The sequence below is a fragment of the Schistocerca americana genome, chromosome 1 (assembly GCF_021461395.2).
Source record: "Schistocerca americana isolate TAMUIC-IGC-003095 chromosome 1, iqSchAmer2.1, whole genome shotgun sequence".
Classification (NCBI taxonomy): domain Eukaryota; kingdom Metazoa; phylum Arthropoda; class Insecta; order Orthoptera; family Acrididae; genus Schistocerca; species Schistocerca americana.
In genome coordinates, this window is record NC_060119.1 from 646,630,015 (window position 1) to 646,648,473 (window position 18,459).

The 18,459-nt window shown below is 40.6% G+C and overlaps 1 protein-coding gene across 5 annotated transcripts in view; it reads right to left on the minus strand.

Moving 5' to 3' along the window:
* LOC124607819 (calpain-A) overlaps positions 1 to 18,459 on the minus strand; it is a 602,483-nt gene that overhangs the window by 127,932 nt on the left and 456,092 nt on the right. For all 5 annotated transcript variants that reach the window (XM_047139938.1, XM_047139936.1, XM_047139939.1 and 2 more), the window contains one exon: positions 16,340 to 16,516. In XM_047139938.1, the coding sequence (XP_046995894.1) occupies positions 16,340 to 16,516 (177 nt within the window). The remainder of the gene's footprint in view (positions 1 to 16,339; positions 16,517 to 18,459) is intronic.

Genomic DNA, 18,459 nt, shown 5'->3' on the forward strand with positions numbered 1-18,459 from the left:
ATCCAGTTAGTCTGTGCCCTTAATCCACGTGGCTTCTTCCTCCAACTTGGGTCAGACTTTGCCTCCCTACAGGCCACAAATAAAGATGCTGAAAATTAACTTCTCATTCTCATTCATTCCACCACATAATTAAGAAGTGAGACTCAATTCACCTTCTTATATTTTCTTCAAAATTATAACTCAGTGCTTGATAAATGAGGACATCTACCAACTCGTATACTGCCTGTCTGTACTGCATACTTAACAGATTGCTATTCAACATCATAATTAACAATTACAATAAATTTACTGTCTTTAACATGTTGCGGTCTTAGACTTCATTCAGCTCTTTCTTCTGCACCACCCACCCCATGGAACTCTCTTCTCCGTTTCAGCAGGTAGGGTCATCTGACTGCTACCCACTTCTGTATGGTCACTGGATCGTTAGGTCCCAACAATTGGGTGCTCACCCCGTAACTACTCTGTCATGAACATCTTTTCCCTGACATATATCTTTGGGGATGTGATACCTATCAATCAAAGATGGGATGTATCACTACCCTGCTTAGTTACAACTTAGGTACATCCTACATCTTCGTGTACTTGTGCTCCAGAAAAGTTTCATTATTATTTTACTTCCACCCACAGTTCTTAACACTTGAACATATGGTAAATATTAACAAAGAGATAGAGGGGCTGGCCAGTTCTTACCTCAGCTCAGTACAGCCGATAGATACACAAAACTGAACAGAAAATTTATGTAGCCTAGCTTTCAGTACTTTGTTCCTTCGTCAGGGAGGGGAGAGGGGAGAGGGGAAAAAGGGAGAAGGAAAAGTGGATTCAGTTACTCAAAACCCAGGTTATGAAGCAACAGGGGAAAGGTAAACAGGGAGGGGTGGCAAAGATGGAGGCACAGGTGTCAGAGGGAAGCCAAAGATATTCTACTGTAAGTACTGTGCCAGCTTCAAACCAAAGAGGATGCATACAGAAGTAAAGAGGTATATAGTATAAAGATAAACACAACTATGTAGGATGAAAAGATGCGTGAATGGCTAAAGAGGAAAGGGAAAGGGGAGAAGACTGAAGAGTAAATGGGAGTGAGGTTTGTTAACATAGGTTCCGTCCAGGGGGATGGCGGGATGAAAGGATGTGTTGAGTGCAAGTTCCCATCTCTGCAGTTCCGAGGGACTGGTGTTGGGTGGGAGAAGCCAAATGCCACGTATGGTGTAGCTGGTTCCTAGGTTCCTAGAATTATGCTGGAGGGCATGCTCTGCTACTGAGTATTGGACATCTCCTAGGCGGACAGTTCATCTGTGCCCGTTCATCCACTTAGCCAGTCTAGTTGTCGTCGTACCAATGTAAAAGGCTGTGTAGTGCAGGCATGTCAGCTGATAAATGATGTGTGTTGTTTCAGATGTGGCCCTGCATAGAATTATGTATGTTTTACCAGTAGCAGGGCTGGAGTAGGTGGTTGTGGGGGGATGCATGGGGCAGGTTTTGCAGGGGGTCGGTTACAGGGGTAGGAACCACTGGGTAGAGAAGGCAGTCTGGGAATATTGTACGGTTTGACAAGGATGTTACGGAGGTTAGAGGGGGCGACAAAAGGTAACTTTGGGTGGTGTGCGGAGAATATTGTCAAGGTCTACCGTATCTTCCTTCGCCGTCGGCTTTGTCGTTGTTACCGTAAGACACCGTTATACCAAGAGGAAAGGCGCGTCAATCTTAGAGCATGAGATATGACGACCTTAAGCCATTGACAACACACAATGGTCATGGTAGCACCTGATTCCAGAATAGCTGCAGTAGTTAAGATCTACGAACTATCCCCTGTTGACCAGGTCCCCAAAACTTAACTCGTAACGAGATCCCTTCAAAGCAAATTGTCATAACGATCGCCTATAAAGGCTTCGTACAACGAGAATAAATGTTACGGTTTATGGAATAATAACAGATACGACCAAACTGTCTTGTCTCTTCTGCTTTATTTAACATAACTTCGTTCACAGTTTCATTTCGCATTCACCACTCATTCACCGAAACCCTTTGATGAACAGTTTTGGTTGCTTAGCACCAACATTCAATGATAATGATACAGCTTTTCTCCTTTTTATAAATTGGAGCCCGCTCTCCGTGATATAATTAAAAAAAAAACGGTCTTAATACCGCGTCCCTCGTGAGATGCGAATAGACTTATCCCGGAATTGACCGCCCTGTAGGTGTACTCAATTTAATGACCACACTTCGCTGTCCGCTATTTCGCGTAACTGAATGTCCATTTGTTAGTCTGATTATACACTGCAGCTATTTAAAATTCGCCCCTATATTTTTCACAACGCAACAATTAGCACTGCGTTACTTGTTTTTTTCTTTTTTCTTCTAAGAGTAAACGGAAAAAAAAGACGCCGTATCATCGGCTTAGTCGATATAAAGCAAAACACCTTAATATGCCCAATTTTACCTCTTCTTATAGGATCGGCTACCTTACTCATTAATTTATTACATAATATTTCCAATAACGCTAAACAGGTATCGCCGTTATATTTTAATTGTATTCGAAAGCATGTTACTACTATTATGACCGACCAAATCGTAACAAATCGCGCAGCGTGCGTTTTTAACGATAACTTTATGCTATTCAAGTTCCGTTACAGCTGTCTTGACTCGTAATGTTACAAAGGGATGATCTCATTTCAGGGCTTGACTTGAGAAAGTCATATCCCTGGTGGAGTAATTTGTTGATGTATTCGAGGCCAGGATAATATTGGGTGACAAGGGGGTTGCTTCTGTGTGGTCTGGGGGTAGGAATATTGTTGTTGGACGGGGAGGAATGCATTGCTCGGGAGATCTGTTTGTGGACAAGGTCTGCAGGATAGTTGCGGGAGAGGAAAGCAGTGGTCAGGTTATTGGTGTAATTGTTGAGGGATTTGTCACTGGAGCAGATACGTTTGCCATGAATACCTAGGCTGTAGGGACGGGAGCATTTGATGTGGAATGGATGGCAGCTATCAAAGTGAAGGTACTGTTGTTTGTTTGTGGGTTTGATGTGGACAGAGGTGTGGATGTGAGCTTCAACAAGATGAAGGTCAACATCGAGGAAGGTTGCTTGAGTTTTGGAGTAGGACCAGATGAAATTCAGATTCGAAGAAGAGCTGAGGTTATGGAGGACATTAAGGAGTGTTTCTTCACCATGAAAGGTCCCTCACAAGGCCTCACAACGCCTTCCATAGACCTACTCACTCCACCTGAGCCACGTACCCCTACCTTCTACCTATTGTTGTTGTTGTTGTCGTCGTCTTCAGTCCTGAGACTGGTTTGATGCAGCTCTCCATGCTACTCTATCCTGTGCAAGCTTCATCATCTCCCAGTACCTACTGCAACCTACATCCTTCTGAATCTGCTTAGTGTATTCATCTCTTGGTCTCCCTCTACGATTTTTACCCTCCACGCTGCCCTCCAATACTAAATTGGTGATCCCTTGATGCCTCAGAACATGTCCTACCAACCGATCCCTTCTTCTGGTCAAGTTGTGCCACAAACTTCTCTTCTCCCCAATCCTATTCAATACTTCCTCATTAGTTATGTGATCTACCCATCTAATCTTCAGCATTCTTCTGTAGCACCACATTTCGAAAGCTTCTATTCTCTTCTTGTCCAAACTATTTATCATCCATGTTTCACTTCCATACATGGCTACACTCCATACAAATACTTTCAGAAATGACTTCCTGACACTTAAATCAATACTGGATGTTAACAAATTTCTCTTCTTCAGAAACGCTTTCCTTGCCATTGCCAGTCTACATTTTATATCCTCTCTACTTCGACCATCATTAGTTATTTTGCTCCCCAAATAGCAAAACTCCTTTACTACTTTAAGTGTCCCATTTCCTAATCTAATTGTCTCAGCATCACCCGACTTAATTAGACTACATTCCATTATCCTTGTTTTGCATCTGTTGATGTTCATCATATATCCTCCTTTCAAGACACTGTCTATTCCGTTCAGTGCTCTTCCGGGTCCTTTGCTGTCTCTGACAAAATTACAATGTCATCGGCGAACCTCAAAGATTTTATTTCTTCTCCATGAATCTTAATACAGACTCCGAATTTTTCTTTTGTTTTCCTTTACTGCTTGCTCAATATACAGATTGAATAACATCTTACCCCTAGTGAGATAGGCCTCTACATCCTTACATTTGTCCTCTAGCCATCCCTGCTTAGCCATTTTGCACTTCCTGTCGATCTCATTTTTGAGACGTTTGTATTCCTTTTTGCCTGCTTCATTTACTGCATTTTTATATTTTCTCCTTTCATCAATTAAATTCAATATTTCTTCTGTTACCCAAGGATTTCTACTAGCCCTCGTCTTTTTACCTACTTGATCCTCTGCTGCCTTCGCTACTTCATCCCTCAAAGCTACCCATTCTTCTTCTACTGTATTTCTTTCCCCCATTCCTGTCAATTGTTCCCTTATGCTCTCCCTGAAACTCTGTACAACCTCTGGTTCTTTCAGTTTATCCAGGTCCCATCTCCTTAAATTCCCACCTTTTTGCAGTTTCTTCAGTTTTAATCTACAGGTCATAACCAATAGATTATGGTCAGAGTCCACATCTGCCCCTGGAAATGTCTTACAATTTAAAACCTGGTTCCTAAATCTCTGTCTTACCACTATATAATCTATTTGATACCTTTTAGTATCTCCAGGGTTCTTCCATGTATACAACCTTCTTTCATGATTCTTAAACCAAGTGTTAGCTATGATTATGTTGTGCTCTGTGCAAAATTCTACCAGGCGGCTTCCTCTTTCATTTCTTAGCCCCAATCCATAATACTATGTTTCCATCTCTCCCTTTTCCTACACTCTAATTCCAGTCACCCATGACTATTAAATTTTCGTCTCTCTTCACAATCTGAATAATTTCTTTTATTTCATCATACATTTCTTCAATTTCTTCGTCATCTGCAGAGCTAGTTTGCATATAAACATTTACTACTGTAGTAGGTGTGGGCTTCGTATCTATCTCGGCCACAATGATGCGTTCACTATGCTGTTTGTAGTAGCTTACCCACATTCCTATTTTCCTATTCATTATTAAACCTACTCCTGCATTACCCCTATTTGATTTTGTATTTACAACCCTGTATTCACCTGACCAGAAGTCTTGTTCCTCCTGCCACCGAACTTCACTAATTCCCACTATATCGAACTTTAACCTATCCATTTCCCTTTTTAAATTTTCTAACCTACCTGCCCGATTAAGGGATCTGACATTCCATGCTCCGATCCGTAGAACGCCAGTTTTCTTTCTCCTGATAACGACATCCTCTTGAGTAGTCCCCGCCCGGAGATCCGAATGGGGGACTATTTTACCTCCGGAATATTTTACCCAAGAGGACGCCATCATCATTTAATCATACAGTAAAGCTGCATGCCCTCGGGAAAAATTACGGCTGTAGTTTCCCCTTGCTTTCAGCCGTTCGCAGTACCAGCACAGCAAGGCCGTTTTGGTTATTGTTCTACCTATTACCCAATTCAAATAGCTGAGAGAGATGCAGGGAAAATTCAAACAAACGAAAATTTGATTTAAAGTAAACTATAGTACATACATATGTTCATTCATCTTTATTTCAATAGTGTGGAAGATAATGCATCATATATTTACACAGTACATACAGTATAAAGTATGTAAAAAAACATACCACTGAGAATGTTATAAGTCATTTTAAAAATTAGTTACAGATTTTCTTTTGAGGGAGCGACTACCACGTAGAATTGTCCAGCGAATTTTCGATATGATAACGAGCTGAGGAGACATCACTCGCTCCCGTTCTGAGAACGGAGGAGCGTAGGAGATGAACAGCTCATTGTGACTGGAGCTGGCGATTGTAGTGGATTGTCTTCCTTGTCCTTATCTTGACAAACCAACAGTTCAGTTCTGGTCAGATGATGGATACCAACGTCTTCGTCCACCTGAATGAAATCCCGAAGGATTAACTCACCACAACCGGCTATAAGTCCCCACCCTGAGTCTGGCGGTATTGAATTTGTTAATTCTCGCGACTGACGGTTGTCCCCATTAACCCTTTGCATTTCAAACCCGCACTTTCTGAAGCAGTTATGTAGTGTGGTAGGGCTTATTAATCATGCATACAGCAGTCAAATTATTACATTCGCTTTCTCACCTTTTTCACTGCTATCCCGCACAGATGAAATAATTTCTCTACGGTACAGTACCGTAGTTTAAAATTTTGTTTTATATCCTGGTCTAATGATTGCGATCTGCATTTCATGTTGGGTTGGATAGATGTTCAAAATGATCCTGGTGATCGGTGAATATTTGTGCTTGACTTATTACATTGAGATCCATCTGACGTAAAACAATCCCAACTCCGTTGATTTATCATTGAACGTTCACCTTCAGGTCCTCAGTATTGTGGAGACTAGATTCATACACTCTCTTTTGAGTGGCGCCAAAGGAAAAAAATCGCTACTACACAACTTTGGGGAACGTGGAGGGCACAGTTCACTACTGACAACTCTCTCATTTGTGAAACCTAAATGAAAGCGATTCAGTGAAACGTTTGATGTTTGACACGTTGCTCTGTCTTGTTAGAACAAGCTCTTACTTTTTATCATGAGTTAACTCTGTATACAATTCATCGAAAAATGAGGTAAACTTATTTATTGACACTACTGTAATATATATATATATATATATATATATATATATATATATATATATATATATCGGTTATCGATTCACTATATGACTACCGGAAACGGCACACGGAACACCGATTTTCTCATCGTGAAGTAGACGCTCTAAAATCTTTTGAGGATTCGTCATCGAATACCTAGTGTTCTGCGAACATGGCAAAATAAACTGCACCATATCTTGTCCCACATGGAAAACAACATCGGGGAAGACTTGATATTTACCCTTCAAACAATTGAGAACGAGCATAAGCCTGAATATGGCATTTTACACAACTACATTTTCAACACCACACCGCAATGAAACGTATATTTCAGTAACACGTAACCACCTGACAACCGGCAGCAACAATCAGTAGTAACACACAAATCCGCCTGTCGCGCTAGTTGCGCGAGAGACTGTCAGAGTGTGTGTGTCGGGTAAGGATTTTACTGACTTCGGTTTTATGTTGCTTACTCTATATAGGGAATCTAGTGGAAGATAACACATAATGGGATGATGATATGTTCAAGAACATTTATAACTTGAGTTGGGAACATTTCACATCTTTTTGCCCTTCAAAAATTACATTTGTGTAAGCTGAAGAGATGCTTTGAAGGGACCATATTTGCTGTGTTTACTGTCACACAGTTGTTAGCAATTTGAGTGTATCAGCGTAGATATGATCTAGATTAGGGCCTATTTTCATCTAGTCTTTTGTTAAATCTATAGTTTTTATTTACGTTACAAATCTAAAACTATGTGATACTTTGGGATACCATCTGGCCGTGTGTGCACTTTATGCATATTGCTACGCAAAAGTATTTTGCTTCTTTCTTTGGTGTTTTTCATTGTATTTCACTAGCTTTGTCGACCTAGTTGGTTCTAGGTCTGGCTCCTTTTAGTGTTGGCATGATTCTTTGTTGTAAATGTTGTTTCACAGAAGAGTACCACTTTTCGTGCATTGATAGTATTTAAAATAAAGATGACTAAATTCTTGCAACTCTTCTGAGATTTGCCAGAGAAAATGATGTTGCGGAAGTAGACGATGATGTAGTCTGTGTTGCTGAAGTAAGTGATACTAATCGGCCTAATATTGCAGCTTTAAGTTTTGACGACGTTTTTGAAAACTATTTATGTTTCGATTCAATTTTTAAAAGATATTTGATGCAATGAAGATCGAAATCAGTTTACCTGAAATTGTTGAGAAACGGAACAAACGAGATGTATTTGCTAACATGAAAAGCCTGGCAAAAGTAGAAAGGTACCTTAGTGTGAACCTGACAGAGTGGAGGAAACCGATATGATTCATTTTCTTAAAAGGTAGAAATTCATTGAAACAATATAACCCAATGACACCTGTATAATGTGATTACAAACTGTGTTGTACTGCAGACCAGAAAGGCTACGTTTTTTGTGGTGTCACCGCCAGACACCACACTTGCTAGTTGATAGCCTTTAAATCGGCCGCGGTCCGTTAGTATACGTCGGACCCGCGTGTCGCCACTATCAGTGATTGCAGACCCGAGTGCCGCCACACGGCACGTCTAGTCTTAGAGAGACTCCCTAGCACTCGCCCCAGTTGTACAGCCGACTTTGCTAGCGATGGTTTACTGTCTGCATACGCTCATGTGCAGAGACGACAGTTTAGCATAGCCTTCAGCTACGTCATTTGCTACGACCTAGCAAGGCGCCATATTCAGTTACAATTATGAACAGATAACATTGTGAATCATGTACCGTCAAGAGTGATGTTCATCATTAATGGATTAAAGTTAAGTATCAAAGTAATTACGTCCGCTTTCTGAATTCTAATTCCTTGTCATGTTCCAGACCGCACGTCAGTATAGTTCTTCCCTCCACACGCCAGCCTGCGTGAGCTAAAACGCGTGTATTTCGGCCTTCCACTAGTAACACGGTGTTGGCTCTTCTGCCAACACAACATTTTTGCCCTTTACATTTAGAGTGAGAAATGAATCTCTGGAGAGGCGATTTCAAAAATTACGCATTAGGAGAAAGTGTAGTATATGTTAACTTTTATTTACATACTTTGCCCTGCCTCAAGGCTGAAAGTAGAGAAAATTTTTGGATTTTGGCATAATGGCGATAAACAGGAAAAGTTTCTAATTTGGCCTTCCACCTTCTACAGAAATGAAAGAGACGAGTTTGATTATAGGATGTCGCCCTCTGAAATTCTGATATTTCTATGGTAAGGCTATAAAACTGTTGTTCCCAATCACCATGGAACAGAAGTTAGTGTGTGTAGAAAGCAGAAGCAGGATACTAAAATCAACAATCATTTCTCTTCTGTAGCGAAGGACTAGAATTGTAATGTGGGAGGTGTGACCAATGTTACTCTCTCAGATCTGCTTGTGGACCGGGAAGAAGATCCAATGAGTGTAAATGCTTATGAATTGTGCAGTACAGTGTATGGAAAGATTCCACGCCTGAAGCTGATGAATAACGTTGCTGAGGGACTGACAAGTAAGATGAAGGTAAAACATGCCAGTCCCAGCGCTTCCAAGGCCAATTTTACAGAAAGAAACAACAGGAAAAAATTTAGTCCCAAAGAATGTAAGTTCAGAAAATAAAGGTGATCGTATTATTGCTTTTGCTGCAAAAGTGACGAAACGAAGTATGTAGACGAAAAGATTCAATCTATACCAAACGCAAAATGTTTATTTGTTGGAGGATTTCTTAGCTGCAATGAAAACAAAAATATTTTTACTGAATTACATTTAGTAACAGTAATTATCTACCTGAAAATCACCGTTTTTTAAGCCTTTGCGCACTCTGACACGTATTCATTCATTACTTAGGATATGCGCGATACTGAGAACTGTTGGTCGCCTCAACACCGAAGAGTGTTATGGAACTAATCAGTAGTCCTATTTTCGTTACGTTTTGTACTTGATACATTTTAAGAATTTGCTCACCTGATACTTTAACATTTTTTTCTGAAATAACATTAATTTTAATTTCTGAGTGAACAAATAGTAAAACATTTTATTTATATCCAAACAGAAATTTATGGTCAAACGAATCCAACATAAGTATTATTAATTCAATTTTTTTGCAAGTGACAATTATCTTTCGTATTTTTGATGTACTTCAAAATTACATTTCAAGTTGGAAGTGTTAAATAGGAACTTTGAAAACAATATTGGAAAAAATATTGTTAATACGTGCTTTCTCAAGTTAAAGTAGATAGGACGAGTTGGCTTGCTTGAGTTGCGAGTAGAATGTTGAAAGCATCGAATTGAAAGTAGTCTTATGTTCTACATGAATTGATTCCATTTACGCAATAAATGAGTTTATGAGTGAACTGAAAAACCTGCAACGTTTTAGTATCTACTTCAGTGTGTGAAATGAACACACTTTGAAAACTTTTAAAGGCACAAAAATAATTTGCTACAAGACTACTGTGCGACGAATTGAAGGAACTACAATGGACGTCGAGACAGAAGTTAAAATTAATATTTATACCATTTTACTGCGAACGAGCAGCTAATTGTCCTTCTCATCTTCAGATTTACTGAAGCTGGATAAAATTGATTCCAACGTAATCGCAGTACATACATGCGAGATTTGGGAAGAATTTTAATTTTTAAAAATTATTTATTAGAACGAGAGTAAGAGGGCTTGCAAGGACAAGGTGGTACTTTAAAATACAACCTTTGTAATATGATGAAAAAATAAAATTGGTATTCCAAACAATATTCACTCTTATTTTGTTACTATTTACTACTGTGATCCATAGCAAAACTCGAAAATGTTGCCTAAACTATCAAAAACACCCACAAAGGGTTATAGGCTGTTTAAATATGTTCGTATTTGTTTGGTTATACATGTAACGGTATCTGTGTTGCAGGGCTTATTTTTCGAGTAGTGAACACAAACACCAAATTATTAAGTGGTGCACTGCCCATGTAATGATACGAAAGCAAACGACAGTAAAGCTCCTAATGGTCTGGGAGTTAACTTGGAACACAGGAAAATATGGCGCGTATTCTCTTATTTTTGATTTGCGAAATACATGAGTATTAGATGATAATATTTTTCGTTTATACTTTATGGGTGAGTGTCCTAGTCAAAAGCAAAGTGCGTGACTGGAAACGTTTTTGTGACCTTCCGAAGTAATATATTTGAGATGTCACAACTAAAAACTAAGACTAACTTCTCATTTAGCTGGGAGGCCGATACTCGTAAAATTTTGTAAATGACATCGTGATCACTTTTTACTGGAAAATTATTTGTCTGTAAAACCCAAAATTGTAATTTAGACTGTGCGGCCATTACTATATGGAAATAATTGCGCTTTAGCACACTTAAAAATCAAAAAAACATCTGACATGACATGGAAGCAGGTTTCATCGCACTGTGTCACTGATTACGCTTCTTGTCTGTACTGAACTCTTTGAATTGCATTTAAGTATGTTGCTCATATTCTGGTTTACTTTTGCACGGCCTCTGTAATTTTGGGTGAAGTAAACGATTCCATATGTGTTTTTGTTTCATATAAAACAAACTTGTTTCGTCATATGGTCTTCTGTTGACTCATGAATACATGGTGTTTCAAAAAGAGAATGTTAAGCATTGCAAAGTATTATGCTGTATAACTATTGATCGCTCCGCCGCAGCTCTTATTGGAGGAACTAATAAATTTTCTAGTTCATATTTATTGCGACTAGATATCTGTTGTCTTCTATTTTCTTGGTTACCGTCACATGTTTGACCCGCAGCAGGAATCATCGTGTGTTCTCGAGTTTACGAAGTGTCATTACGTGATTATATTGTAAAGACGTTTCAAGCTGAGGTACGAAACTGAACGGATGGAACATTCGCAGATGGTATCGACAGTCCGTCGAAGGAAAGACGAGTATGTCGCACTAATGTAAACCGCTTTCTAACGCAGTCCTACAAAATCAACTGGTAGTGCCAATCGGAAGTTACAACTACCTACTAATGCAATTTGTTGTGTTTTGAGAGGCGACTTTCCACCTTGGTGCGAAAGTAAACAAACACAATGCTCTAATTTGGGGCCTACTGAATTCTCACGCACACACTGAACTTAAGGAAACACTATCAGGCCGTTGGATTGGTCGTCAAACAACCGGCGAATAAGCACTTCTCAGTTGGCCTCTACGGTCACCAGATTTGACGCGCTTTGACTTCTTCCTGTAGGGTTTCATTAAGGACAAAGTTTATGTAGCAACGCCACCGCAGAACCCAGAGGAGTTGAAGAACCGGATCCATACTGCCATATCATCGACGATGGACATGCTTACGCGAATGTAAGAGGAATTCGAGTATCGGCGTGACTTTCTCGTGTCTCTTGTGAGGGACGTATTAAACATATGGGAACTTAACTGACGCCCGGGGCACGACACTTTATTGGCGACCCTCACCATCGATGCCCAGAGTACAATACTTCCCCGGCGCCCAGTGTACGACACTACAGAGCTATAGCTATTACAAATGATTGAAGCAATTTCATAAATTCACTGTAGCTCCATTCATTGACATATGGTCACGACACACTACAGATACGCAGAAAAACTCAGTTTTGTTCGGCTGAAGCCGCACTTCAGGTTTCTGCCGCCAGAGCGCTCGAGAGTGCAGTGAGACAAAATGGCGACAGGAGCCGAGAAAGCGTATGTCGTGCTTGAAATGCACTCACATCAGTCAGTCATAACAGTGCAACGACACTTCAGGACGAAGTTCAACAAAGACCCACCAACTGCTAACTCGATTCGGCGATGGTATGCGCAGTTTAGAGCTTCTGGATGCCTCTGTAAGGGGAAATCAACGGGTCGGCCTGCAGTGAGCGAAGAAACGGTTGAACGCGTGCGGGCAAGTTTCACGCGTAGCCCGCGGAAGTCGACGAATAAAGCAAGCAGGGAGCTAAACGTACCACAGCCGACGGTTTGGAAAATCTTACGGAAAAGGCTAAAGCAGAAGCCTTACCATTTACAATTGCTACAAGCCCTGACACCCGATGACAAAGTCAAACGCTTTGAATTTTCGGCGCGGTTGCAACAGCTCATGGAAACTTGTTTTCAGTGATGAAGCAACATTTTTTCTTAATGGTGAAGTGTTTAAACCTCCTCTACCAAGAAACGTGCCAGAACTGCGAGCTCGCATCAACGATGCTTTCGAACTCATTGATGGGGACATGCTGCGCCGAGTGTGGGAGGAACTTGATTATCGGCTTGATGTCTGCCGAATCACTAAAGGGGCACATATCGAACATCTGTGAATGTCTAAAAAAAACTTTTAGAGTTTTTGTATGTGTGTGCAAAGCATTGTGAAAATATCTCAAATAATAAAGTTATTGTAGAGCTGTGAAATCGCTTCAATCATTTGTAATAACCCTGTACACTTCATTGGTTCCTTCCCTCCCTCCCTCCCTCCCTCCCTCCCTCCCTCCCTCCCTCAACACACAAAAATGCAATACATGGCATTTACTCTAATGATATGTTGTTGTTGTCTTTAGTCCCGAGACTGGTTTGATGCAGCTCTCCATGCTACTCTATCCTGTGCAAGCTTCTTCATCTCCCAGTAGCTACTGCAACCAACATCCTTTTGAATCTGCTTAGTGTATTCATCTCTGTCTCCCTCTACGATTTTTACCCTCCACGCTGCCCTCCAATACTAAATTGGTGATCCCTTGATGCCTCAGAATATGTCCTACCAACTGATCCCTTCTAGTCAAGTTGTGCCACCAACTTCTCTTCCCAATCCTATTCAATACCTCCTCATTAGTTATGTGATCTACCCATCTAATCTTCAGCATTCTTCTGTAGCACCACATTTCGAAAGCTTCCATTCTCTTCTTGTCCAAACTAGTTATCGTCCATGTTTCACTTCCATACATGGCTACACTCCATACATATACTTTCAGAAACGACTTCGTGAGTTTCCGTAAAATCTTGCTCGTCTTGGTAACCATTTGGCGCTCCTCTGCCAGTGGCAACCAGGGCATGATAGGCCTACTTGACCCCCTCGCTACGCCAGTTTTTTTAATAAGCGTGCGTGCGTGTTCGGAATACGTATATTCTTCTTGAAACATCCTGTATTTGTTCCTGCTTATGTATCCTTCAGTGAACCGCTCAATTTAAATGCACTGTAAGTATATTGCTTATGTTATTCTTTATGTTTACTCAATCCGTTTTTTTTATATTTCATCGCATTTAATGGAGACTGAACTTTTTCAATGAAGGGATGTTTCAAGTATATTGATTTCTACTAAAATGTAATGTTCGCTGTACCTGTTAATAATGTGTGAACATATTTGCATAATTACTGTTACATTTTCAGCTGTTATAAGGAAGCATGCTCTATTCACTAAAACAGCAATACATACTCAATGGCAAGAAATAACATTCGAAGCAGAAATACATAGTCATCCTGTAACAAGATGTAATAATGTTGAATACCAGTTCTTTCAAAAGCTGTTAACATGGGACTCTCCATCAAACACAAGAAAGTACAGAGAACGGATGCAAACAAAAATGAAGAATGTAATCAATATACTTACAATGCATTTAAATACAGCAGTGCACGAAGAGATTTATAAACCGGAACAAATGTAGATGAGTCCACGGAACACCTTGCAACGAAGCCATCTTCTGTTTTATATGGAAACAGAACAAATATGGAACCCTTTAATCCCACCAATTATTACGGATACGAGCAAAAATCATGCAGAATACGAGCGACATATTTACAATGCAATTACAAGGGTGCAATACATACAAGTGGGGCGTAATTGGGAACAATCCAATGAAGCCAGTTTCTTTTGACCATGAAAGTGAAAAAAGCATGGAAGATTTTAAATCACCCAATAAGAAAACGACATGAATGGCCGATGAACTTTCAGCACTCCAAGTGGTCTGATAACGCACTAGAGTCATGGTTCTGGAGGTCTTTGATTGGTTTAACCTATCCTGGTACTGAATAATGTTTGTACCATTTAGAATACTGAACAAATCTTTGCCTAGGAATAATGTACTAAACAAATACAATGCTTCATAGTCACGAAACAATGAGGGAATACTCTGATCGAACTTTACGGACTGGTAGTTGACCCTCAAAAAAGGGAAGTGCGTAATACATATGGTTCCCATCTGCCCCGATGTATCGGGACCTAGACCCAGTTTCCTCCAAATTTTGCGAAATATTGTTACGAGCGTGGCTCGAGTACTGAAGTAACGCCATCTCTTAACGCCACATTTAAAGTAAATGCAGTCTGTTAGTCTTATTAATGTCAATAAATTTATGTTGACAAGGTCGTATCACAAAAAGGCGAAATCTTCCGAAAAATATGGCGTACCAACTATTTGTACCGCAAAAAGTTCCATATAATTGTTTAAAATAAGAAGTAATTATATTAAATAAATTTACTTCCTTTCTACACCTCCATCTCAGAGGGTCCAAACGAGCCCCCAGCTAGATTTGGCAACCGTAATTATACATAAACAGGTCGAAAGGTGCATTATTAGATTACAAGCCTGAAAATTAAACACTGGAAATGGTACAACAGAGAAGCATCCAAGACGAAGTACTTGGCGTGACTTGACATGGGAATATAACAAAACTACACTGGCCTGCAACCTCGAAGACGGAAATAAATTTTCGTGTGATGGCTTACCGCCAGTTAACGTAGCTCGATGGAACTTTGACCATGCGTGTAAGGGGGCAGTCAGACGAAAACGAAACGGACAGAAAAGAAGTGAACCGTTTGTATTTCAGAAGTCATTGCGCCACAACTATTAACACATTTATCCCACAGTGAGACATGACGCTTAGCGCCTTCATGGAAAAATGTTTGCGGTTGTCGACGGAAGCATAAGTGTACATAGGGGTGCACATCTTCGTCCGAAGTACATGACAGCCACGAATGCCTTCTTTCACAGCTTCAAAAGTAAGGAAATCGCTTGGGGAGAGATCAGGACCGTACGTAGGCACTGATTGTCTTGTTTCACTGCGGGATAAATGCACTAACAGTTACAGCGATTACTTTAGAAAAAATAATTTTCTTACCCTTACTCTCCCTACCCCCCCCCCCCTACTTTGTTTGCATTTGACTGTCCCTTATAGAAAGAACTACTATAGTATAGCACAGAAGTTAACTGAACGAAATACGCCATCAGACGAACAGAAATGACACTTATTCAAGGACACTAGTTACACTCATCTCATCGCTTTTCATGATAGTCTCTGGGCATTAAAAAAGGCGGCACGTGGTTTAACAGGGTGTGCGATCACCGCGGACGGCTATGCATACTCAAAGTGCTCCCTTCCTCGTCGTAAGGTTGGTAAGGAATGTACCATATGAGCACTCACACCATGCAAAAACACCACCTCGCTGTAAGATACTGGAAGCAACTGCACCATTCAGTACCTCTGCTGACCGTATTGAACGGGTTGCAGAAATGATTATGGACGTCGGAACAACGTTACTGAGCTGTAGGTGTTATGTCGTGGATATGTTGAGTACGTCTAAGATAGGGTATCATTGCTTTATGGATATCTATACTTTACGCATAACCTGGGCGCTTCGGACTGTATAGCAATAATTCTATGAGCCCGTACTGAGTAGGCCTACATCCGAGATGATGTCAAAATATATACTTAAGCATATACTAAACAAAAGCACTCACCATAGGACGCTTCCATTCGAACGGTTTCGGCGGACTCTTACTGTAGAAGATGGACGAATCTTGTGCAGGAAATTCCGGATCCTCAAACAGCGATCCCTGGGCCAGACACTCCTCCCGTAGCTTGAAGAAGTCTTGTACGTCTCCCCGCGCTCGCAGGCCAGAGCCACGCTCCCCGAGCTGCAGCAGGGAAAAAACGAAACTTTAGAATCTTATGACTATCTACATCTATATGGATATTCTGCAAGTCACACTTCAGTGCCCGGCACAGGGTCATCGAACCACCTTCAGAATAATGCTCTGTTATTCCAATCTCTAAGAGCTTTCAGAGGACTTTCCCTTACATTCTTTCCTTCCTCTCTAATATGTCTGTAGAGGATTGCATAAACATAAGCAAGCATTTAGTCGCAGGCTCGTCACGTTAGTTTGCCTCAATCCATGTATAGTTTCCAGCGGGACCGGTTTAAGGCCCGAGCGACACAAACCATATCTCGGGACGCCGAGGGGAGTTTCACACAGGTAACGAAAGTTGACACGTTAAACTGTACGAGGGGAAAAGAAGGGATGGGAGTTGTGGGTCTCCATGTACGTCGCTTGTGTGGAAAAAAGGTTCTCGAACCGGTCCTGCTTACCTGAGGCGCTGCACCGATTGCACTGACTTCTCTTTGGGAAGAATTAATCATTAGCTGTTTTGCGTTGAGTGCAGTAAACACAGTTTAGGATTACGTGCACTTCGTTGTGCAGAATTTTTAAAGCGCTGGAAGGGACACTTGTGTGTTCGCACAATTTAAAAATATATTTGACGTAATTTGTTTATTAAACCACATTTTATGCATTACGAATTGAAACTACAGTTTTATTTACATGTTCTGTTCCACTGTAGTCTGCTGAGCGTTTACACTGATAATTCAGTACGCCTACAACTGATGCTGATTTACCCTCGTACCAACCAACGTAGGCCCCTCAGCGAAAACGGACCGAGAACCAGTAAACTCCCGAACTCTGACAACGTTCGTTTGAATTAGAGTTAACGACACTAGCTCATTTACAACTGTGAACATGGCCCTAATTTAAGTTCCTTTCACTAATTCTGAATCCAGCCACAGAGCATCTTTACATTAACGCCTTTCTGTAAAATTTTCATGCTTGTTTTACTTTATAACCCATTAAGATACGCCATTGTGCTCATTCTCTCCCGCCAAATGTGGCAGTGTTGTTTCCAGCATATACCATTGAGAAAAACTTAGACTAGCCTCTTCCAACCAAACTGTCGCGATGTTCACTGTACGACACAGAACTATCGAGTAAGTCACTTAAGTTTGTTCCGTGCCGAACTGTAAACTTTACCGTTGTCCATTTCGCTCCTAGGTCGGTGCTGATCCTTTGAAACGATGACCTGAGAATGGCCGAAACCGGTCATTTGGTTTGAAATTCGTGTGACTGTACCGGACAATAATATGTTTTCCTCTGAAACTCATTAGCAACCAGAACACAATAGTCGTGGTCCAAAATACGATCATAAAAGCAAGAGCTGGAGAAAAAGAACTACTGGGGCATAAATTATATTCCAGGTAAAGAAATGTGGAATATAAAGAATACACAAGATCATCATGATTTCATATCACTCACACATTAAATCTACGTATAAAACAGCTCTACAACAGAGCTATGTTTATCACCACCCCTAAACTAAAGGCCAATGATATTTTTTTAAGCTCCCTCTGGAAGTTAATTATGTTATGAATTTATTATACTGTGCAACCTGAGTAGGTAATTTACAATCATCACGCTTGTTACTTACATACACTGTTACACTTGAGTGTGACACTTGGGATCAGGAACCAAGAAAATGATTAGGTGTTCCAGCTGCGAGACAATTTTTTGAATTGTAATCGCTTTTATTTCCACAAGATGTTTATGTTTTGGATCAGGACTTAGTGGAATTATGCTTCACAAAAACCACAGTTTCGAGAAGAATTTTCATTCAATCACACTTTACCCGTTGTATTATCTCAGGGTCACCTTTCTGAGTGAGGGTTATTACTTTCAGGCAAACGTAACAATGGCAGTTCGACTGCTACAGTAATAGTTCAGCGCATGTCATTGTGTGGCGACAGCAGGGT